This window comes from Zalophus californianus, chromosome 5, assembly GCF_009762305.2.
Source record: "Zalophus californianus isolate mZalCal1 chromosome 5, mZalCal1.pri.v2, whole genome shotgun sequence".
NCBI classification, from domain to species: Eukaryota; Metazoa; Chordata; class Mammalia; order Carnivora; family Otariidae; genus Zalophus; species Zalophus californianus.
Window position 1 is genome coordinate 25,895,822 of NC_045599.1, and position 23,594 is coordinate 25,919,415.

General features: G+C 50.0%; 1 protein-coding gene across 6 annotated transcripts in view; it reads left to right on the forward strand.

Moving 5' to 3' along the window:
- The first annotated feature begins 277 nt into the window (after window positions 1-277).
- Window positions 278-23,594, forward strand: part of SLC22A5 (solute carrier family 22 member 5) — a 28,152-nt gene continuing 4,835 nt past the window's right edge. For 4 of the 6 annotated variants that reach the window (XM_027607201.2, XM_027607199.1, XM_027607200.1 and 1 more), the window contains exons 1-9: window positions 278-695; window positions 7,386-7,489; window positions 13,328-13,482; window positions 14,416-14,587; window positions 15,997-16,123; window positions 18,012-18,112; window positions 19,790-20,004; window positions 21,460-21,642; window positions 22,873-23,008. In XM_027607201.2, coding sequence (XP_027463002.1) covers window positions 303-695; window positions 7,386-7,489; window positions 13,328-13,482; window positions 14,416-14,587; window positions 15,997-16,123; window positions 18,012-18,112; window positions 19,790-20,004; window positions 21,460-21,642; window positions 22,873-23,008 — 1,586 coding nt within the window. In that variant the 5' untranslated portion in view covers window positions 278-302. Of the gene's footprint in view, window positions 696-7,385; window positions 7,490-13,327; window positions 13,483-14,415; window positions 14,588-15,996; window positions 16,124-18,011; window positions 18,113-19,789; window positions 20,005-21,459; window positions 21,643-22,847; window positions 23,009-23,594 lie in introns of those variants that run through there. The other 2 variants (XM_027607203.1, XM_035727443.1) reach the window with 2 other exon arrangements.

Here is a 23,594-nt window from a genome sequence, read left to right on the forward strand (position 1 = left end):
CCCCGGGCCTGCCCCCCTCCACCCGCCGTCACGCACAGCCCCGCCCCCCGTCCCCCGATGGCAAGCGCAGCCCAGTCCCAGAGCCCGCCCCGGCCTTGAGCTCTATGTAACGCCGGTCGCTGGGGCGGCGGGAGCTCGTGAGCCTGCTCTAAAGTTAGAAGATATTTCGGCGGTCCTGCGTTCGGTCGCAAGGCGAGGGCCCAGCGCGCACGCGCACGCTCACGCCCCGCCTCTGCCCCCGCCCCCGCGCGGCGCTGCGTCCTTCGACCCCGGGCGGCGCGCCGCGGGCAGCTGGAAGCGGCATGCGGGACTACGACGAGGTGACCAGCTTCCTGGGGGAGTGGGGGCCCTTCCAGCGCCTCATCTTCTTCCTGCTCAGCGCCAGCATCATCCCCAACGGCTTCAATGGAATGTCAGTCGTGTTCCTGGCCGCCACCCCGGAGCACCGCTGCCGGGTGCCGGACACGGCGAACCTAAGCCGCGCGTGGCGCAACCACAGTGTCCCGCTGCGGCTGCAGGACGGCCGCGAGGTGCCTCACAGCTGCCGGCGCTACCGGCTCGCGGCGATCGCCAACTTCTCGGCGCTCGGGCTGGAGCCGGGGCGCGATGTGGACCTGGAGCAGCTGGAGCAGGAGGGCTGCGTGGATGGCTGGGAGTTCAGCCAGGACATCTACCTGTCCACCATCGTGACCGAGGTGGGTATCAGTCCCCGCGCCGAGGCCGGGGACCGGAACATGGGGAGGACCTTCGCACTCCACCCCACAAGGTGCACTCTGGATGCTGCCCCTCTCTCCCCCAACACACTACACACCTCAAAGTGGGCGTCCTGCAAGCACCACTTGGCGAAGTGACTTTTAATCAGACCATTCCCCTCATAGCACGGGTGTCCTCCTGGCCACCTTGAAGAGGAAGTCAAAAAGGCCGTCGTGGCCCCTGGTAGCTGCTACTCTACAATTCTGAATATTGTCAAAGACTTTCTAGATGGAGGTGGGAGTGTTGAATGGAGCAGAGCCAGAGCTTGGCCACTGGGCTGTCACAGTTTTTCCTCTAGTTGCTTATGGTTAATTATCAGAATTTTAGGGCCCATGCATCTGAAGAGCCATTCAGGGTGACTTGTTGGCCTGGGATGTTTTAGAGTATTCGAAGGCAGTGTCGTTGGTCAGATTTACTTAAAGCATACAACTTTTTTCATAGGAATTGTGTGTGTGGAGGGGTAGGAACTTCTCATTCCGCAACCCCTTGGATTTTCCTTTTTAGGTGGCTTTGTCTGTCCCCTGGTGACCCTGCAGCCATTGGAGCTAATATGTATGGCTTGTATATGTGCTTTGCATCTTACTCAGATGCTGGAACTTTCACTCTCTGGAGTCTCAGCAGAAATGAGCTAGCAGAACAGTGAAAAGAGTCCTCTACAAGCACCAGAGGTCAGGATCAGAGATTCACAGATTGGGAAAGCTTCCTGGAGGTGGCAGCCTGTCTGAGTCTGGGGTGTTTAGATCTTCAGTTGGAAAGACGGGAGCAGCAGGCAACAACCTAGAAGGAGGGAAAGGGCTAACAGGTAGGGCACACAGGTCCTGGCATGGCATCAAACCCTCCTGGAGACAGGGGTCCTTGAGGTCCCTCTTATGTTTCTTCTGGGGGTGTCACCCTTCAGGGGAATTAATCACTGCTCCGAGACTCATTGTGTGTGTGTGTGTATGTGTGTGTGCGCACACGTGCTCTCTCTGTATGTTTGGACTAGCATGTGTGCCTCCTTACTCGCACATACATGTAGTAGGAGTGTGATCTGAGGCCCACTGGGATCTTTCAGCTGGTGACAATGTCCTTAGGCATTGTTTTGCCTCACAAGCAAGTCTGTCACACTCCTGGAAGCCAGTGAGAGTTGCAGAAACAGAGACTGTCCCTCAGGTTGCTGGCAGAGGCCACCAAGGAGAAGTCATACTTCATGACACAGGAGTCCCTGCAAATTCTGCTTCCGGCTGCCCATGGAAGGGGAAGACAGGGAAGTCAGAAGAAGCTCATGGCATCTTTTAGGGTTTTACCCTGACTTCTAGGTTCCCTTGGCTTACCCTAGTCATTTGCTCTTGCTTCACTGCCCCCGTCCTGTCTTGGGCTGAGGCTGGTGGTGGCACTGATGAGCTCCCAAAGGTCGGCTCTAATGGAAGGGTCCTTGAGCAGTGACGACGTAGCTGCTAATGTCAGTCTTTCCTTTTTTGTATTTAGCCTATTTATTTAGCTGTCTTAGCAGTTTCATAAGAGCCGTGTGCCCTTTTACCTACTTATAGATTGTCAGCCTTTGCAAGGAGGCGAGGTTAATACATTACTTAGGCTTTTGTTTTGGGATGCTGGAATGCCTGACTCTTAAGTTCGAGGCTGCTTGTCCCTCCCAGGTGAATGGTCACTGTTGGAAATTACTGCATTAACATTCTGATTTTCTTTGAACCCGGACCTGGCCCGCTAACCACTGCAGCTAGTCCTGTGTCCGCTGAATGTTTCAAGCCTGCCTTCTGCTCCGGATCATAAATAGAGGTGTTTATAAGTACATTGGTATTGAATTCTTCTTTGTTTTTCAACAGAAGATGAAAACTATAGGTCTCCTGTTTGATTTTTTTTTTCTTTGTTGAAGTAGGTATGTGTAGTACTAAACTTTGTGGTAGTTTTGCATCTCGGCATCTCCCTGACATCATGCCAGATAGAGACGGGGGTACCTAGGGAAATTTTTGTTGAATGTATTAAAGAACAATTTAAGAAATGTTGTCTAAAGTTTGAGAGCTAAAAAGAAGGAAAGGACAGTTTAAATCATAGAAAGGAAACTTGGGGCTGGTCAAAAAGCATAGACTGAAATATTTTAAAGAAAATGTAACCGCCCAGCCCACAAACTGTGGCTTGCCCCTATATGGATCTGCAGCAAGGTGTTGGGATTTGTGGAGAGGAGGTGACACTATGGGGTGAAAGGGAATGTTTTGGGAATAGTTTGGTCGTCCCTGTGCTTCTAGGCTGGCCCTTCCCCAGCCCTTCATTCATGCCTGGAGTACTAGAGAATCAGCCATCCCACCTGGCTCCAATCCCTGAATGCTTCTTGGCCCAGGACTGTCCCCTCCTCTGAAACCTGGGTGATTTCTCAGGCTGCCTGGGCTGCCTGGTTTTAGGTGTCTCCCTAGAAAGATTCTTTTAAAAACTTATAGCTCTTCTGGCACCCATGAGTTGGGGCCCCTTCATCTAAGACTTGGCAGTTGTCTATGTCCCTTGCTTCTCTCCTTTCTCTCCTTCTCTGAAGCCTCCTCCCCCAGCCCATAGCAATATTCTTACTCACTCCTTGTCCTGGAAAGCCTCTTTCTCTGGACTGTCTTTTCTGTCAGTCTTCTCTCATGTACAGATAATCTTGGAAGATAGGAGAGCTCCCACTGTGATTACAAGCCCTCGTGAAGGAACGTGGGAGGCAGGGCTGGGTTGACTCCTTGTGGAAAGACCTGGAGCGTGTGCCTCACTGTTAAGTCTTTGCTGACTGTCTCACTTAAGGGAAACGCAGACCCTTAAGGCCTTGCCGTCAGAGCTCATGGCAAGCCAGAGAAATCACTTGCGGGGTCCCTGAGTCCCCTGTGCACACATGGTCATAGCAGACACATCTGGCCGTGAATATTCAGATGGAGCCCCGCTCTATCTAGCTGAGAACCAACAGCCTGGGTCAAGGTTCCTAGAGCTGACACAGGGAAGAGGGTGAAGGAACAAAAAAATTAACAAATAAAATCAATCCTAGAGATTGAAGTTCAGGGTTCATCTGGGTTTTGAACAGCCAAGCCTCAGGTCCAAGCCCAAAGGATACTATCGTATTGAAAGTTAAGAGCCCTTTTATTCTTCTCTTCCCTTACTCACCTATGTACCAAACAGCCTCTCCTCTGCAGGGCTCTGCCAGGCATTCTAGAGGATATAGCAGCAAATTCTTTGTCTCCTTCCTTGACCACCTTGGGGCAAGGATCTGCCATTAACTGCAGCAGCGGGCAGGACAAAATGTGGGTAGGAAGACATGGCATTCAGTCACAGCTGGTGCTTATCAGGGTGTTCGACCATCGATGCGGTCAGGCCAGGTACATCTCTGGGAAGAGCTTCTGCCCTATGGGCACAGACCCTGTCTTTTTTTCCTTCCAGCCAGTTCACAAGGAAGAACATTTAGTCCCAGGGAACTACATCATCTCTCTCTATCTCGTAACTGAGAAGCAGCTCTAATTAGATAGCGTGTACAAGAGACACAATTCTCTCTCTTCTTGAAAATGTTAACAGTTTTATTGAGGTGTAACTGACATAAAATAAATGGCACAGAAGTGAAGTGTACAATTTGAAAAGCTTTGAGAGAGAGAGAGAGTTCCATGAAATCATCACCACTAGAGAGGCACATTTCTGACCAGGAAGGATGGCAAGTAGAGGTCCCTTGCCAGAGTGGCTCCCAGATTTTTTTCAGGTGTTGCCCACTCTCAAAGCTCACCCAGCTGAGGGGTCACAATGCTAGACTCATGACTTGAATCCTAAACTCATACATTTAGTTCTAACTCTGAGACTTGTTATTATCAGCCAGTACAGCCCATCCCACATAGCGAGTGGAAGCATCAGTGAGCTAGTCTGTAGCTGCTTTAGTCCTGGCTGGGGAGCCAAGAGCTCAGTAAAGGAACACTAGATTCCTTTGCCTATGCAGCAATCCTTGGGTGCATAGTTTGGACTCCATGGGCTTCTCATCCTACCCCAAATCCTGGCCCCACTGCAATCCATTTGGTGGTTGACAGTAAGTGAGTGTCTTGGCTGGGTAGGATCTGGTCTGTGCCTGCACTCATGTTCATTTTTTGAGACCTATTATCTCTCCTGGCCCTAACCACAGGCTCCCTGTGGCCAGTGGGAATGAAGTGTTAACTCACGTTGCTTTCGGAGGGCCCAAAACCAGGTCCTGAGGATTGTTAAGAATCAGCAGTGGTGGGGGCGCCTGAGTGCCTCCGTTGGTTAAGTGTCTCACTCTTGATTTCTACTGAGGTCATGATCTCAGGGTCATGAGACCAAGCCCCACATTGGGCTCTGCACTGGGCATGGAGCCTACTTAAGTTTCACTCCTTCCCTCTCCCTTTGCCCCTCCCTTTCAAAGACAAACAGACAAACAAACAAAAAAAAAACAATTGTCCATGGTGGATAGAGAGCCCAGTTTGCCCAGAATAAGGACAGGCTGGACCCAGTGGTGGGATTGAGGCTGCCAGCCCTGGAGAGATGCTCTGGGAACCTACCCCAAGATGAGCATGACAGAGACCTTGTCTGCTGCAGAGCATAGTCTGTCCCGGTTTTGGGTAGCACCCAGAATTCCCTACCAGCCTGTACTGGGGGACCTGACGTTGTCAGGGGAGGGGACTGTAGAAGCCCCTGTGGGTTTGTAGTCCGGCTGAGGTACATGAGTCCCCAGCCCTCGTGAGAGTCCCGATGAGAAGCAGCTCTGACCCTTTCTTCAATTTTTCATCTCTGTTCCTACAAAAATTAATGCATGCTGGCTGGAAGTGGGTCTCATCATAGTAGAGTGGTAGCTATAATCTGGCCCCGAAAGCTCTGCCTAACACTCTACCTAACACCAAAGGCCGATACCCCATCACCACGTCCCCCAGCTCTGACTCCCTGGCCACTCCCATCCTGACTATTTATTTATTTATTTATTTATTTATTTATTTATTTATTTATTTGACAGAGAGGGAAAGCACAAGCAGGGGGAGGGGCAGAGGGAGAAGCGGGCTCCCCACTGAGCAAGGAGCCAGACGTGGGGCTCTATCCCAGGACCGTGGGATCATGACCTGAGCTGGAGGCAGACGCTTAACCCACTGAGCCACCCAGGCGCCCATCCCATCCTGACTTTAGCAGCCATGTCTGTATGGGGGCTGCCCTAGGAGCACTCACCCTTCTAGAAGAGAGTTGGTGTCTAGGTGCTAGCACCACCGAGGCTGCAGAGGTGGGAGGGCAGCTGTAGCCTGAGTACTCAGGCATTGGTGCTCCAATATTCTTGCCTCCTGCTAATCTGAACTTTCTCCAGATTTGAGTTTGAGATCTCTACCTCTTCCTTGTGGAGATTCTCAGCCCATCCAAGATTTATTCCAGAATGAAGAGTCAGCTATGTGGCTAAGTGATCCTTACCATCAGCTGCGGGGGTTCTTCATGTCCACCCTGGGGACTGCTTCCCACCCCTCTCAGGTGCCTGGAGGCTCTGTGCACACACCACCCAGCAGGGAAGCAGACTTGTTTTTCTCTCTGTCACTGGCCTGAAAGAAATGCTTTCTTGGAAGCCGCACATTCCCCCTGCCTCTGTGACTGGGGAGCCAGCAAGCTCCACAGAGTATAGGCCAGCAGCCTGGCACCAGGCAGGCCAGGGTCTGAATTCTCTGGACGGCAGCCTTCTTCATGATTACTGAGCACCATCTCTCTGTTCTGGGAAACATTTTTCCGGGAACCACCAAGCTTCTTGTTTTGGCTTTTCTTCCCTTTTTTGGCTCCTTGTTAGGCTGGGGCGACCCAGCGTCTGAATGTTCAGCTGCTTCCCCCTGCCTGCAGACCTCTTTTCATGGGAACTGCACACTGAGAGCTGGAAACTCGAGCAGTTCACCCTGTTCCGACCCCCATGCCTATTTTATACTTGGGGAAAAAGGCAAAATGGGGGGGAAATCTTGTTTGACGTTGGATAACCAGTTAACAGTGGAGTAGAAGCTAAACCCAGTTTCTTGACTCCCAGTTCAGAGCTCTTGGCTGTAACTGGGCCTAGTGTTGTGGTCACAGCATCAGTGATCCCAGCTGTAAATGTCACCTGAGTGTCCCACGGCTCATTGGCTCAGAGTGGGGGCCCAAACAGAACCGCAAGAACAGATCCAGATGGTGCGTCCCAGGCCCTCTGGCCTCAGTCCCTTGCTAGATGCCTGGACTCTTAGAGTCCCAGAGCCCTGCTCTAGAACCATTCCCTGTGCCATTCCTGTCAATGGCCTGAAGCCCACTGAAAGGGTACCCTGCCCCGTCCACAGCCCTGGGCTTCCCCTGGATTCTTAGAAGCAACCATGAAAGGCCTCACCTTCTCTTGGATTGACAGATGGGCACTGTCCTTGCTCCCTACCTATCCTCCCTTCTCCAACTGGTAGCAAAACAATGGAGCTGAAAGCTATGAAAATCAGGATGGGAGGGGGCCCACTCTCCCTGTGAAGGGGGAAGCTTTCTGCTTTGCTGTCCACACAAGCCTTTGCCTGCCTGCATGAGCTCACGTACCCATGCAGTAATGTAAACAGAGCCTGCAGGGATATAGGATATTCTCATTTCATTTTCCAAGAGGCCATAAATTTAAAACATTTAACAAAAGAAGTAAGTGATACGTCTCTTTGCTCCCCTTACAGTGGAACCTGGTGTGTGAGGACGACTGGAAGGCCCCACTCATGGTCTCCTTGTTTTTCGTGGGTGTGCTGGTGGGCTCCTTCGTTTCGGGGCAGCTCTCAGACAGGTAAGGTGGGTGTCTCTCTGCTGCAGCTGCAGGGGACTACAGCACCAATCAAGGAGCACGTATGTGCCTGAGTCTTGACTTCAGATGGTAGTGCTCTCTCAGCACAGGACCTTGTGTTTTAGAAGGAGAGGAAGCGGTGTCTATAGTATAGATTTCATACCAAGTAAAGAGAGCCAACAACCTTTTCTCCCTCATTCTTGCTGAGCAGAACAACCTGAGCTACGTGTATCCATAATCCAGTTGACCAGGAAATATGTCATGATTCACCTGTACCAGCCTGTTGGCCTTCCCTAGGTGACTCTTTCATGGGAGAGGTAGACACCACACACACTCAGATGAACTTTGTTGACGATCTTAAGGCATCCCGTGAATGACCACCTCTGTATTCCCCAAACCGTCATTCTCTCTGCATGATGAGAGGAGATCTTACTGGCCAGCAGTTGTGTAATGGGCAGAACTCTTGTGTTCACAGGGCTGGTGCCCCTTAGCTTATAGCTTATAGTACCTACTTGACAGCAAGCAAGACATGTGCTGTTTTGACCTGTAAGCAGGGTATTTATATAATTCCAAGGCTTTTAACTCAAGTTCCTTTCGTGGCTTAAGGAGTTCATCTACTCTTGAAATTATATGCAAAATTTTAGAGATTGTATATGAACATTTTTTTTTCTGTAGAAAGGTCCATAGTTTCCCTGAAGTTCTCAGAGGGGTCCATTATGTGGTATCTTCCTACCCCAGGGCTCCAGGGTCTGTTGGAGAAGCCCACGGTGAGAAGAGTAGCCTTCACCAAGGTCCTTGGCGTACTGGATCACCCAGCGGAGTCCCAGCATCCTCCTAGCTGGTTGGGGTCTAACAGAGAAGTTCAGGATGAGAATGTCATCCTACTTTAAGAACAAACTTATATTATCCCGGAGCACAAACTCAGGTGATGTCCTGGCATGTTTATAGATTATTGTCTTTACCTGAGAATCCATTCCTCATGAGAAGTATATACATTTCTCACTAGATTTGTGTTTCCCAAGTGTCATCTAGCCATTAGAAAAGTGACAAATTCTTGCAGTCACCAGTGAGCATTTAAGAGTCAAGTAGGCCATGACCACTGATTGACAATTCTAGACAAGACTGAGCCACGTGCCCTTTCAGGGGAAAGACCTTTGCTTCCCGAGATCCTTAATCTAGCAGCAAGCATCAGTTGATTACTTATATTTATCTAACAAACATATAGCACTTAATATATGCCAGCCACTCTTAATAAGCACTGTACAAATTTAAAAGAAAGAAAAACAAATAATCGCATAATAACCCTATGAAGTAGGAAGTATTATTACTCTCATTTTACAGGTGGGGAAAATGAAACCCAGAGGAGTTAAATGACTTGCATAGTCCCAAAGCCAGCAAGTGGCAGAGGTAGGATTTAGGCCCAAAGAGTCTTGACCCTCTGTTCTCGGGCCATGCTCTCCTAGAACTTGCCTTCTAGCAAGGCAGAATGTATTAAACAACTAATTGAAGGGTATACTTGTCCTTCAGGGTGTATGCAACACAGAGAAGTACAGGATGCTAAGAGAGGGTCTGATGGAGGAGGCCCAGAGAAGGCACCCTGAGAAGGTGAAGTATGTGCTGGGAGTGCAAAGAAGAATAGGAATCAGCCACCAGTAAAGGGGTGGAGAGACAAGCATTGTGGGCAAAAAAAGCTGTACTTAATTAAGCCTCGGCTCACTTTAGAAACTGGAAAAAAGTCCTCTGGAGTGGAGGTGTGGAGAGTGAGAGAGAGGAAGCAGGTGAGGCAGATGGAGGCCCAAGCAGGAGAGCAGGCCGGGCTTAGCTGATGATAGGTAGGAGTTTGTGCTTTAGTCACAGAGCAGTGGGGAGCTATTGAGAGTTTTATAAAGCAGGAGTGTGGTGTAATCAGATTTATATTTTTTTAATGACTATCTGATAACTTTGCAGAGAAAGTATTGAAAGGGAGAAAGAGGGGTTGTGGAGAGACCAATTAAGAGGCTGTCACAATAATTTATGTGGGAAATGATGATGGTTTGGACTAGGCTGACAGTGGTAGAAATGGAGAAGAGGGGTAGGAGATCCAACCAACAGGACTTGGCTGTGGGTTGGATGTGGGAAGTGAGGGAAAATTTCGGGCCTATACAGCCGAGCTGATGACGATGCCCCTCTCTAAGACAAGGAGCTCTGGAAGAAGATCATGTTTGTAGGAGAAGATGCAGAGCTCAGTTTGAATGTATTGAATTTGGGGTGACTATAAGAGTACTAAATGGATGAAGTGAGCCTGCAGTTGGATGTGTGACCCTGGTATTCCATGAAATGTGTAGGCTGGAGATATACATTTGGGAATTGTCAGCTCCATAGGACCCTCAACAAAGCATCCAGAGCGTGGAAGAGATTGCCTGGAGAGAGTGTAGAATGAGGAGGGGCTGCCCAGGACAGAGCTTTGAGACCTTCCAGTTGGGCTGCTGGGAGATCCCTATCACAGGGTTGAGTGGCAGCTGAAAGAGGAATTTCCTTGATGTGAAAATCAAGGAGGAGGTGCCCCAAGTTCAAAGTTGAAACTCAATGCATTTTTCTGGGTCAGCTCTGTCATGGGTTAGGCAGACCTTTGTGGGCTAGCCTGAGAACCTGATTACCATGAACACGGTGATTGCCTGAGGAAAGTGTTTCATTTCCACAGATCTGATCCTAAGGAAACACTAGAAGCAAAATTAATGAGTATGTTGAGGACCACCTTAGTCTTCTGAAGGACAAGTACAGTGTTTTACAAACCCTCTAGAAATCTCATCAGCAGACTTCTCTTAAGTAGGGCATCTAAGTCAAGTAAATGAAGTAGCTAAAAGTGTGGCTGTTCTGGCTAAGGCCCTCCCTTCAGCTCCCAGCATCACCCCACAAGCTTGGCGACACCCCCATGGAAGGCACCGGATTCCATGGGATGGACAGTTTCTGATCTCATTACTTCTAAGTAAGCTGGCTCAAAAACCTAGGCCAAACAAATGACCTCAGCAGAAGATTCATACCTCAACTTGTCTGGGATATCCACAGTCACTTTTCGTTTAGGGCAAAGATCAATAAGCCTGAAATTCAAGAGCAGTGAAAATAATCCTAGGCGGTCACCACATTTTATCTGACCTTACTGAATTACCGTTTCGTGCATGAATTACAAGAGGGGCATAGCCCTGGGAAGAGGTAGACTGGTACTTACTGTTTTTGTAAGCACATGTGTGGTTGACATTTTGTTGACAAACTTTAAAAGTGAGCATTTCTGAGCCCAACCCCAGACTGGGTTGCTAAGGACTGGTGCTATATAAGGATTCACTGGGTCTTTCTTTTTCTTACCATCCATCCCAGGGAGCCCATGGGAAGGGAAGGCGTGGGGAGCGGTCACGCCTATCTCCCTGTAGGAAGGGACCTTCCCTTGGTTGGCGTGTTGGGCACTCTTGTTATAGAATAATGCAGGGAAACTTGGTGTCCTTCTAGACAGGGTTTCTCAACCTTGGCACTGTTGACATTTTAAGCCAGAGAATTCTGTGTTATGGGACACTATCCTGGACATTTTAGGATGTTTAGAACACCTCCAACCTCTACCTACTAGATGCTAGTAGCACCAAAAACAAACAAAAAACCTGTTTCAGGGGAGAGAAGCGTCAGACTCTTTAACGTGGCAACAAGGCCTTTTGCAGGTTGGTCCCCACCCAACCCCTGCAGTCTAATGTTGAACAGCTGACGCCAGTGACGCTGGCTGCTATCTGTGCATGTCTTCATGCCCCCTCCAGCCGCGCTTGTGTGTGTTCTTCCCAGCATTCCCCAACCACTCCTGTGACCTTCCTTGACCATGAAGGCTAACTCAGGGTCCCCGGTTTATATTACCCTGCTTCCTTGTGCCTTTTCTTCATAGCACCTGTCAGAAATTGGTAAATAAAAGGTGTTATCGTATGTAATGTTGGTCCCCTCCACTATATACCCAATATCATCAAAAGCTTTGTCCCTATCGCATACTCCCCCTCCTCAATAATAACTTCTTTGGGCTTTATCTCAGTGTCTGGTCATCAGGGAGACCTCCCCTGAATGCCCACGTCCCCAACCCCTGCTCCCAGGCCAGGGTAGTTTCCTTGGTCGTGTCTCTTGTGAACCTGGGCACTGGTCCTTCAGTGTGCTTGTGTCAGTGTGTGATTGCACGTTCAGTAGTAGGGTTGTTTGATGAGAATATGATTCCTGTCTGTCTTACCACCTGTAGGCTCTAAGCCCCTTGTGGGTAGAAACAAGAGTGTTGGTCTGTGTTTTATAATTCACCTATATCCCTAGTGCCTAGTATATAACTGAGGTTCAAATATACATTCATTGAGTGAAAATGGGTGTCAGCCAGCCCTGGCCACAGTCAGGCGGAACCTGCTAGGTTGAGTGAAGTACATTGACTTGTTTCTCCCTGACTATGACACTATCTTTAAAACAGATGAAACCCACAAAAAAAACCAACATTTTTTTTTTTTAAGATTTTTATTTATTTATTTGACAGAGAGAGAGACAGCGAGAGAGGGAACACAGCATAGGGAGTGGGAGAGGGAGAAGAATGCTCCCCACTGAGCAGGGAACCCAACGTGGGGCTCTATCCCAGGACCCCGGGATCATGACCTGAGCCAAAGGCAGATGCTTAATGACTGAGCCACCCAGGTGCCCCAAAAACCAACATTAAAAAAAATTTTTTTTTAATGAACACATACAGAAAACCACACAGAGCAAATGTATGGGTTGATGAATTATTCCAGGGAAATAACCTTGTAATTACCACCAAGTCAAGAAATGGAACCTTGCTGGCCACCAAGGAGCCCTGTGCACATGTCCCATCCCAGGTACCACAGCCTCCCCCTCCCCCGCCGCATAATTAGCCACCAGCCTGGCAGTTACAGTAATCACTTGTGGGGGTTTTGCAGTTTTATTATCCAGATGTATATCCTTAAACACAAGTTTAGTCTTGCCCACTTAAAAATTTTTGATAAGTTTTTGTGGGATTGATGAAGGGATTCTTCCTCCATCCTTTTCTTTGCCAGACATTTTATCTTTTGCACCCAGGGCTGTTCCACTGCAGAATTTCCCAGGCTGGATTTTGCTGATTGCATACTCATGGTGCAGTTCAGCATCTTCCTCCTTTCTCTGCGTTTCCTGCAAATTGGTGGCTGGATCTGGAGACTTCATCAGATCCAGGTTCATACCCCTTAGCAAGACTAGGAATCATGCTAATTCAGTTATTTCCTCATGAAAAGACTGTTAGCAATCACTGAAACATAATGCCTCAACATAATGCCCATTTATTGAGGAATATAAAATGGTGATATTCTAATTTTATCACTTCTTTTTCATTTAATAGTTGGAATATTTTATAAAATGATATTTTCCCTCATCCATTATTGGTTCCTGTTCAGATACTTTACATGGGAATTTCAGGACAAGTGTTTCTTTCCCTCTGTTTACCAGTCTTCATTTAAAATGACTTGTTTCTCTATCATTCTCCAAAATAAACCAGTTCTTTAAAAAAAAAACCATTATGAATGTATGGATTTAAGTATAGTGAATGCATTTCAATGCCTTGCAATCATTATCGTAATTCTGGCACTACCATGAGGGCAATCCTAGTGCCTGGGCTGCACATTGATCCTGGGGATGGCGGGGCGGGGGGGCGAGTAACAGGCCCAGGACTGGGGACGGGGACTGTCCATGCCCTGTGCCCTGGTGGCATCATCCATGACCCCTCCCTGGATGGCTCTGGGGAAAGTCCCTCTTGGTAGGGCCCATTTCTGCCGCCTTCTCCCAGCTGGATCTCTGTCACTCTCTTTTCCTTCCCAGGTTTGGTCGGAAGAACGTGCTCTTTGTGACCATGGGCATGCAGACGGGCTTCAGCTTTCTGCAGATCTTCTCGAAGAACTTTGAGATGTTTACTGTGCTGTTTGTCCTTGTGGGCATGGGCCAGATCTCCAACTACGTGGCAGCATTTGTCCTGGGTATGGCCAACAAGTTGGAGTTGAGTACTTGATCCTGTGTTTCACCGTCACCCCACCATCCACTCTCTAGAGACGGCTGTGTGTCCCTCAAGGGGAAGTGGTCATTAGCAACACCAACCAAGGCTATGTGGTGAACCCAGTTTGCCCAGCTTTGAGTCCCCAGGAGCACAACAGCCCGAGTTCCAGATCTTTTCTGGTCTCCTTAGTATTCAGTAGCCATTTTACTAGAATTCACCCAAGATCATCAATGAAAAAACGGGCAGAGGTTGCTAAGGAAAGATAAAGACATGATATGAGGAGCAGGGACCACAAATGGCAGGCTCATCAAGGAAGAAAGCTGCCTCTTCTGCAAAGCATTGTGTCCTCTGAAACTAGCAATAATGAACTGATACGATTGGACTTGAGTCTCAAGACCTTAAGAGTTTTAATTCCGAATACACACTGTGGGGCTTTGGCTTGTTCTCACTCAAGAGTCATCAGTCTCACTGTTTGGTGGAATCTCACTCTAGCTTATTGGTCTTTGGGTTCCTTGGGTTGTATGTTGAAAGGACTATTTCCTTCTCTTCACATCTAATAGAATAATCTTTTTAAAAGAATATTTCCTTGAGCCCACGTGTATGTCCTTCATGATGACTTCCCCTTTCATAAATAATTCCTCACGTGAGGATTACACTTTGAGGCCTCACGTGGCATCTTTAGCATATGGCTTGGGGAAGTGATGAAATTTGCAAGGTGGAACCGTCCCTGGGAAGCCTAAGAGGTCCCAGGGGGGCACCCCCAGCAGGTGTTCGGCCTGCAGCAGGTTCAGAATCCCATCCCTCCCTAGGGCGGGGCTGCTCCCTTTCCTGTATGTTGAGAATCATACAAGAGAAGATGAGTGAGGAAATGACCTAAACGAAAGGACTAATATGCCTCCTCCCTTGTTTCGAACAGGAACAGAAATTCTTGGCAAGCCAGTTCGTATTCTGTTCTCCACGTTAGGAGTGTGCATATTTTACGCGTTTGGCTACATGCTGCTGCCGCTGTTTGCTTACTTCATCCGAGATTGGCGGATGCTGCTGCTGGCGCTCACGGCGCCCGGGGTGCTGTGTGTGGCCCTCTGGTGGTGAGTGTCGCCTGCGCCCAGCCGCGCCCACCAGCAGGTGTCTTCTGTTCGGCCTTCACTAGGGGGCAGCAGCAAGCCGCAGAGCCCTACCCGGGCTTCCAGAGCCTGGAAGCAGAAATTCTTTGTAAGTCATTTTGGAACGCTTTCTCCACACTCAGAAGAACCAAAAAGAAAACAGCACGAAATCCGCAGATATCAGCAGACTTGTTCTCAGGCCTCTGCTGGGCGGATCAACGTGCAGGGAGAGGAAGTAGTAGCTGAGAGCTGATGGGGTCTAGCCTGACCTTCAGGAATCTATGGGACAGACAAGACAGCTTAGGCCCTGGTTCTGGCTGTGTGTTCCTGAGGCCCCAGGCCACAGGTGCTGAGAGAAGAGGGAGAGCACTGGAAGTGAGAGTCCTCTGGGTGGCTCCACAGAGGACGCCAGGCTCATGGGCCTCCCAAGATAGAGGAGTTAGGCAAGCAGAGAGGGGGCCTTCCTTACCAAGAGAGGGAACACAGCAGAGAGGCTGAGGTGGGAATCACACCTTGCAGGTGGGGTTGTTGAGATCATGGCTCCCCTCAGAGCTGAGAGCATTTCAGAGCATAATGGGAGAGGACACAGAACACAGCATGGGGGCGGGGGGCCTGGGTGGCTCAGTCATTAAGCGTCTGCCTTCGGCTCAGGTCATGATCCCAGAGTCCTGGGATCGAGCCCCACGTCCGGCTCCCTGCCCCACAGGAAGCCTGCTTCTCCCTCTCCCACTCCCCCTGCTTGTGTTCCCTCTCTCGCTGTGTCTCTCTCTGTCAAATAAATAAATAAAATCTTAAAAAAAACCCAAAAACACAGCATGGGTCCTGGTCATGACCAAAGGGCAGGGGCCATCTAGTGAGGTAGAAAATAAAGATCCACAAAGTCTCTAAGTCCCAGGGGCTTTGATAAACATAGGTAGGGGGTCTGACAAGTCACTTAGGTGGATCCGGGATCGGGAGTGAGGAAAAACTACAGGCTAAGAGGCCAGTGCAGCAGCTTCTGTGGATGCTGGGGCCAAACAGGAGAGTACAGCGGGGCAAGGGCAAGGCTGGCCTGCACCCGCCACAGAAGCCAGGCATCAGGAGCCGGCTTGTGCCTGTCTCTTCAGTGTCCAGCAGGTGGCACCACCGCTCTTCAGAAATGGAGGTGGCCAGCCTGAAGAGGAATCCCAACCTGGTGTGCAGGCCCCTCTAAATTTTGCGCACTCCAGGGTACTCAGAAGCTCACACTTTGGATCATTAGTGGGTATGGTGTGAACCATCTCTTTGCTTGGTCTGGAAACACCAGACATTCCCAAACCCATGTCTGGTTCTAAAACCCCATTTCCCACCTCCACAGGCTACACCTGGTCTGTTGGGCAGGATGGTCTCAGTGAGATGGCTCCTTGTACTTCCAGGTTCATCCCTGAGTCCCCCCGATGGCTCATCTCTCAGGGACGACTTAAAGAGGCAGAGGTGATCATCCGCAACGCTGCCAAAATGAATGGGATTGTTGCACCCTCAACTATCTTCGAGTCAAGTGAGGTAAGCACTGCAAGGGAGCTGGTGGGAGGGTCTCAGTGACCATGATTTTAGGACAGCACCATGCAGGAGCCCAGCCCTCTCCCTGCCTGAGCCCCAGCTGCCCCTGAGCAGGCCCTGTTAAAATTCACAAGTTGGGGAGAAGGCACCAACTGTCTAAATCTCTTTCACCTTTCCCGTGGGTTTTAAGTTGTCATACTTTACGTATTTTTTTTTTTAAGATTTTATTTATTTGACAGAGAAAGAATGAGAGACAGAGAGCATGAGAGGGAGGAGGGTCAGAGGGAGAAGCAGACTCCCTGCCGAGCAGGGAGCCTGATGCGGGACTCGATCCCGGGACTCCAGGATCATGACCTGAACTGAGGCAGTCGCTTAACCGACTGAGCCACCCAGGCACCCTATGTAATGCTTTTCTAGGCAATCTTATTATAGTTAAACAATTAATTTGAATAACACTCTTTCTGAGTAATAGGCCTTTCGTGAAGTTGGCATTGTGGGAAATCACTGTTTCTTATGTCTTATGTAGTTTCTTATCTTAAAGAAATATAGTACGTAAAATATGAAGCAGAAATAGATTTGGAGTTAGAAATGTTCCGTCTCCTTCCACTCACCAATCGTTAATCATTGCATATGCTCTTGGAGCCAGGTCCTTCTTGATATCTGCCCCTTCCCCCACCCCACCCCTCTTGCAAACCCTGTTCTCATGCACCATGAGTAATTTCCTGGCTCTGCCTGATTCCTGGGTCTCGCTTCTCCTTCCTGTTCCCTCTCCCTCCACCCTCTACAGCAGGCAGTTTTTCTTAGTCTCCTGACTACTACCACAGGAGATTAGAAATTGTAATTGCTGGCTGAAGGGCCTTTGGAATGTGTCTCTGATCTGATGGGAAGACAAGGAACCGGCTGTGAGAACGGCCACCAGCCGTTGTACTGAAGTGTGTGTGCAGAAGGAACGTGAGAGACGCTTGGGATTCGGGATGCAGACCCAGGGCTTAGGAGAGGGAGCCCGGTTACTAGAGGCATCAGAGCATCTGTGGCTTGGGCCCTGCTGGCCTCACAGTTAAGTGCTGGCTTGGCAACAGCTCCCACTCAGCATGTCCTGGAAGGGGCTTTAGAGCACAGACATCAGGGTGAGGAGGAGGAAGGAGGTGTGGTGGCCTTGGTGGCTTTTCAGTGGGGGGTCAGTCTGGGTGAACCCAGAACCCCACTGGCGTCTTTGAGGAAATGAGGCTATTTCAGGGGCTCCATTAAGTCAAAAGTTGACCTCTTGTTGAACTGCTAACTCGAGAAAAACAAACTCCAAAGCTGGGTTTGCTTAAGAAAGCAACATCAGTGTGTTTAGACGTGTGGTTTATTAATGTTCTTGGCTGTGCCAAATTTCATAGGAAGTTACTCTGGGTGAAGCTGAGGTCAATTTTCCTGTTTTTCTATCTGAAATTTTTTTCCTTGGAAGTAGACCAGTAACTACATGGTATGAGGACTCAAAACATTAATTCTTTTAAAATATCAGATCAATAAACTACACAGCCAGTTTCTCTCTCTGACCCAGAGGGCGGGGAGCCAGCCTTGGGAAGGAATGCTCAGAGGCCTCCCTGGAATGTGGCCACTGATGGAGGCTGGAGGTGGGGCCGAGAGGGAGCTGTTGGCTTGGGCCTCCGCCTTGGCTGCCTCCCCTGAGGGACTGGTCACCTACTTTTCCTCCTTATTCTCGTTCACTAATGGGTCATTGACACGTCCTGGGGAAGCCTTCCGCAGCTCAAGATATACTCACCGTACTTACTCTTCTTTTCAAGAAAGAAACAAAACACTCGGCAACTCGGAGATGCAGGGTTTCGGGTATATTGTTGGGTCCTCGGGTCTCGAGACTCTCCCTCCCATGTCCTTGTTCGTGCAGCTGCAAGACCTGAGTTCCGAGAAGCAGCCGTCCCACAGCATTCTGGATCTGCTTCGAACCCGGAATATCCGAATGGTCACCATCATGTCCATAATTCTGTGGTGCGTAAGTGAGACCTACCTGACGCTTCCAGACAAAGCCTCTGGCAGTGGCTGCCAGGCCTCTCCTTTGCAGATGTGTCTCAGACCAAAACTGAGAGCCTGTGTCATCAAAAAGTAGAAAGGATCTTCCTTACCATGAAAGAAGTAGGCGTAGCATAATCTGAGCTTCATGGAATCTCAGAAAAGGAGTATGAAATCTGTTGGATCTGGGGGAAGCTATGGAGTCTTTGGGGAATCCTTCCAGGTCCTGAGGCAGATCCTTGGTCACTGTGGGCCCTAGTTTGTTTCTGTCCTCTGTTCCTCAGACAGTGACTGAAGAAGACAGGGAGGCCTTTAAGAAGGATCTAAGTGAAGCCATTTTGTCCTTTCCATTACAGAGACTGCTAAGTACTATCTGGAAATGTGGCAGCAGGACATCCTCCCTCTGGGATGTTCAGAGACTGCCCTGGAGGCAGGGCCATGGCCTAGATGTCCTCCTCAGGCTCCTTCTTATGAGGCATTTTGTCAAGTGTGTCAGGAGGGCACTTATGAGGTACCAGAGAGAGGGGACAGAGCCTAGTGCCTCAGTAGCATTTGCTCAGTGGCCAGACCTGGGGATTCTTACGAGAATACCTGAGCCTGCTGGGTGACAAAAGCAGACTTCATCTCCGAGTCCTTATTACTAGAGTCATCCAGCTTTGGAGCAGCCAGCTCTTTGGCTCACTGGGGGGTACTGTGAGTCACCCATTTCCAAGGAATGGCCCAGGATCCCTCCGGGCAGTGCACCACCCTTGCGTTGCCCTCAGACAGGACCAGTATTCAGCCTGCACCACAGACTGGCAAGCCTGTGATGAGTCACCTATTCTGTGGTTCACCCAGGTGTTCCTCTAGCTCTGGATTCCCCAGGGACTCCTGGACACTCCCTTTCCCCTGATGGTACCAGCTGTGGTTTCAATGTGCAGATAAGCTCAAAGCCTTCTAATTCATAAAGGTGTGGTTTGCCAAAGAGGGTTGGTCATCAGCAGAGAGAGTGCCTGCTAGGGTCAGGGTCCAGGCCTGGGACGCTGGCAAGCATACAGATGAGAGATGACGTGTCCCCACCTTTGGGAGCCCCTCCTCTTCTTCACGAGTACAGTGGGGTTGGGGTCCAGTGCCTCTGTCCAGCCTCCTCCTGGCTGGTTGCCACAGACCGAAGGTCTGCTGGGGTGGTCTTTCTCCAGATGTTTGACCTAATGATTGTTCCTTATTTCACCCCATCCCTCCAGTCCTGTCACACCCCACTCGATACCAGCCTCCGCACTCATTCCCTCCTTCCTTCTGCAGTTGCTGGATTTGGGGAGGGTCAGAGGGTAGGGAAGTAGCTTTTGTAGGTGCTTCAGTTAGGGTTTTTAAAGCCAAAAGGCAGATTGGAAGCTGTTATTGGGCTTGTGGGGCGGTTTTCAACAAAGTAAATCTGTCTGAACAATATAAGCCTTTTTGCTGGGACACTGTATTGGGAATGCTCTGATATTGCTCTGGCCCAGAGTTAACATGGAGTTGGGAGGAAATTCTCTTTTGTCCTAAGAAGACTCGAGGTTAAATCTGCTGTCCTGGTAAGGATAGTTTTGAATTTCCTGCAGTAATTGTATTTTAATAGTTGTTCGGGTTGGGAGGCACAGGGCTGCTGCTTCTCCAGCTTCTCCCTGTGCTCTCTTTCAGGATAACCATATCAGTGGGCTATTTCGGGCTCTCCCTCGACACTCCAAACTTGCACGGGGACATCTACGTGAACTGCTTCCTTTTGGCAGTGGTTGAAGTCCCTGCGTACTTGCTGGCCTGGCTGCTGCTGCAGCACCTGCCCCGGCGCTATTCCATGGCCACGGCCCTCTTCCTGGGTGGCAGCGTTCTCCTCTCTGTGCAGCTGGTGCCCCCAGGTAGGCACGCTGTGCACCTGCGGCCTGGGGCTTTCACGAGCCCCTCATCCTCTACCAGGCCGTCTCCCCCAATTCATAAAGAAAATAAAATCATACTATGACACCTCACTTGCATATCTGCATCCTTCACCCAAAAGAAATATAAATAAATAAAAGAATCGAGAGAGTGTCTCCTGGAACCAGACACTGGTCATGACCGGGCTTTGGGGGAGTGGTGAGAACAACCATATAGGGCTGGTGGCTAATGTTACTCTCTGCCCAAATTAATGAGTGTGTACGTGTTTTTTCTCTGCAGGGTAAGAGGGAGGAAAGAGAGCCAAACCCATGGCATTTTAACCTGGACCTATTTTAGTCATTTATATATTCAGCGAGTAGCTCCAGAGTGCCTCTCTGGGCTAGGCACTGTGCTTGGGGCATGAAGTAATGACACAAAGTAAACAAGTCGGGCAGAACCCCAGGCCTTCCTAGAGCTCACACTCTAGTTTAGAAGACAACAGACAAGTATATAAAATGCTTAATATGGTGCAGACTGGGTCACCTTTTATTATACCAATAAAGGAAGTTTATATAGAGCGGTCACGGACAGTGGCCCAGAGAGGGGGGAGCAGAAACATAGATGAAATAAGGGGGAAAGCCATGAAAGGTCTCCAAGTAGAACGTTTCAGGCCAAAGAAAACAGCAGAAGCAGAGAGCCTGAGGGGAGGGCATACCCCTGGCGTGTCTGAGGAGGAAGAGGGAGCAGGAAGAGATGAAGGAAGGGAGAAGGGAGGGGCTGGGAACAGTGTGGTTCTCACGGGCCACAGATGGGTGGGAGGTAGCCCTTTTCCACAATTCACAGGACAGCTGGTGGACCCTCCTATTCCATTATGGTGCCCAGAGCTGTCATACACATGGGTTTGGGGGTGATCGTGTGTGGGCCCCTGAGCCTGGCAGCACTGTGCCCAGGAACAGCCCCCGCTGCAGCCTGGCAGGGGAGTCCATCAGGGTACACACAGGTTTACCCCAGAGCAGGGCAGCTCGGAGGATCGTTCCTGGGGTCTGCTGGCCTGTGAATTGTTGAGGTCTGAGTAGAGGGAAACTCCCATTCATCCACAGGTCCTTCATTAATTCCACAGTGCATGCAGAGTGCGGTTCTGGGGTGCCACCCGAACCCTTGACAGGCATGTCTTTGATGACTTGGGGCCTGGAGCAGCTTTACTTGGGCTGTTGAGGGCTCACCTTGGTGGTCTGTAGGCTGAGGAGAAGGATGTGTCCTCACATAGCTGTGGGTCCCAGCCTCCTCTCAGTAATCAACTTGGAGGGACATCTTGGCTACAGCCACTTATCCCACAGTAGGACATCAGAGGAACGGTCCCCCACATCCCAGAAAGGAGAAAGTATGTTTGCTTCGGGCACCTCCTGGTAGCCGCGTAGCGTGAGCTGGTGCCTTTCACTCTCTTCCCTTTTCCTCTCCAGGTTTGTATTACTTGGCCACCGTCCTGGTGATGGTGGGCAAGTTTGGAGTCACTGCTGCCTTTTCCATGGTGTACGTGTACACGGCTGAGCTGTACCCCACCGTGGTGAGAAACATGGGCGTGGGGGTCAGCTCCACCGCATCCCGCCTGGGCAGCATCCTGTCTCCCTACTTCGTTTACCTCGGTGAGTGCTGGGGGCTGAGGGCACGTGGGAGGGTGGGGTGCAAGCACTGAAGGCCCTTACTGTGAGCCATGGGGGGCCGTGAACAGCAAAGCCGGCACCCACAGCAAACGGGATCCATCCAGGACTGGATCTGTGCCTGGAGAGGCAGGTGTCCAGGCACACTGTGGAGGATGCACTCACTTGTATGTGGAAAACAACTTACAGACTAGCTGGAAATTGATGAGATGAGCAAGCAGAGGGTTGTGTTTCTGTTTTAGCCATCCCAGGCCTTCCATCAGAGGATTTGGTTTCTTTACCCTAAGAAACTGCACGGTGGTATCGGGAGCCCATGTACTTAATTGGAGAAATTTCTTCTTGGAATCAGAGTATAAAAGGAACATGGAAGGAAAGATGGCCATTCAAGAGGTCTGATGGGTTGAGGATTATTGTCATTTGGAGCACTTTGGTTTTATACTGTGTATAAATCTACCTTGTGCCATTTTTTTTGAAGATTGTATTTATTTATTTACTTATTAGAGAGTGAGAAAGGGTGAGAGTGCAAAGCAGGGGAGTGGCAGGGAAAGGGAGAAGCAGACTCCCCACTGAGCAGGGAGCCCAATGCGGGGCTCGATCCCAGGACCCTGAGATCATGACCTGAGCTGAAGGCAGTTGCTTAACAGACTGAGCCACCCAGGCGCCCCTGCCTTGTGCCATTTTTATTCTTACTTGAAATTGTTTCCTCATGGCAGCTGCTCTTTCTGCCATGTCCCTTGCCAGCACATCTTTGGGGTGGGTTGGCAGCCACCTTGAAAGTACTCAGAACGTGTTGTGAACATATTACATGGATCTGACAAGCAGAAACACCATATCTGGCCTAAAGGCAAATCGAGCAAGTTGTGACCCAGCTGGAGAGGTGGAGGAGTTATTCCTGTCCCTGGATGAGAACCTTGAGTTCCGTGGAAACCCAGCATTGGGAAATAGGAATAGTAATCACGGCTCAGCCCCATCCCCCCGGTCTGCACCCCTTCGCTGCACCGTGAGGTGCCGCTGGACCTCTGGGCACTTCTGTGCCAGGTCTGTTCTGAGACCTGTCCCGGTGCCAGAGTCCAGTCTGGCAGCTCGGACTGTGGGAGAGGCTGAGGCCTAGGAGGCACGCGGTCTCTTTAAAAGAGTCCTGGGAGCACGGAGGGAGGGAGGGAGACCAAGTCTGACCGCATCCCTGGCAGGGTGGTTCTGTCTGCTTTGCCATAGGTGCCTACGACCGCTTCCTGCCCTACATTCTCATGGGGAGTCTGACCATCCTGACAGCCATTCTCACCTTGTTCCTCCCAGAGAGCTTCGGCACTCCCCTCCCGGACACCATTGACCAGATGCTGAGGGTCAAAGGGTAAGGTCGCTCTGGGTCGCGTTGTTGATGCACGGGGTCCGGGCCTGCCTGAGGATTCCCCACAAACTCACAGACATAGGTCAGGAATGGCAAGGTGCTTACAGACTGTCCCATCTGGTCTGACGCAGGCCACCGTGTCAGGGTGAACCTCTCAACCACTACACCAGCTCTCAGGCAGGAGAGACCAGGAGAAGCCGTTCAGAATCTGCTCCAAGATGTTTTTTCCCCTTAATGAGATAACCTCAGGTCTGGGTTTTGTTTGTCTGTTTAGAGACTGGTAGACATCTTTTTATTTTTTTTAAAGATTTTATTTATTTATTTGAGAGAGAGAAAGCACGAGAGGGAAGAGGGTCAGAGGGAGAAGCAGACTCCCCACTGAGCAGGGAGCCTGATGCGGGACTCGATCCCGGGACTCCAGGATCATGACCTGAGCCGAAGGCAGTCGTTTAACCAACTGAGCCACCCAGGCGCCCTTTTTTTTTTTTTTTTAAAGATTTTATTTATTTATTTGAGAGAGAGAAAGCACGAGAGGGAAGAGGGTCAGAGGGAGAAGCAGACTCCCCGCTGAGCAGGGAGCCCGTGAGAC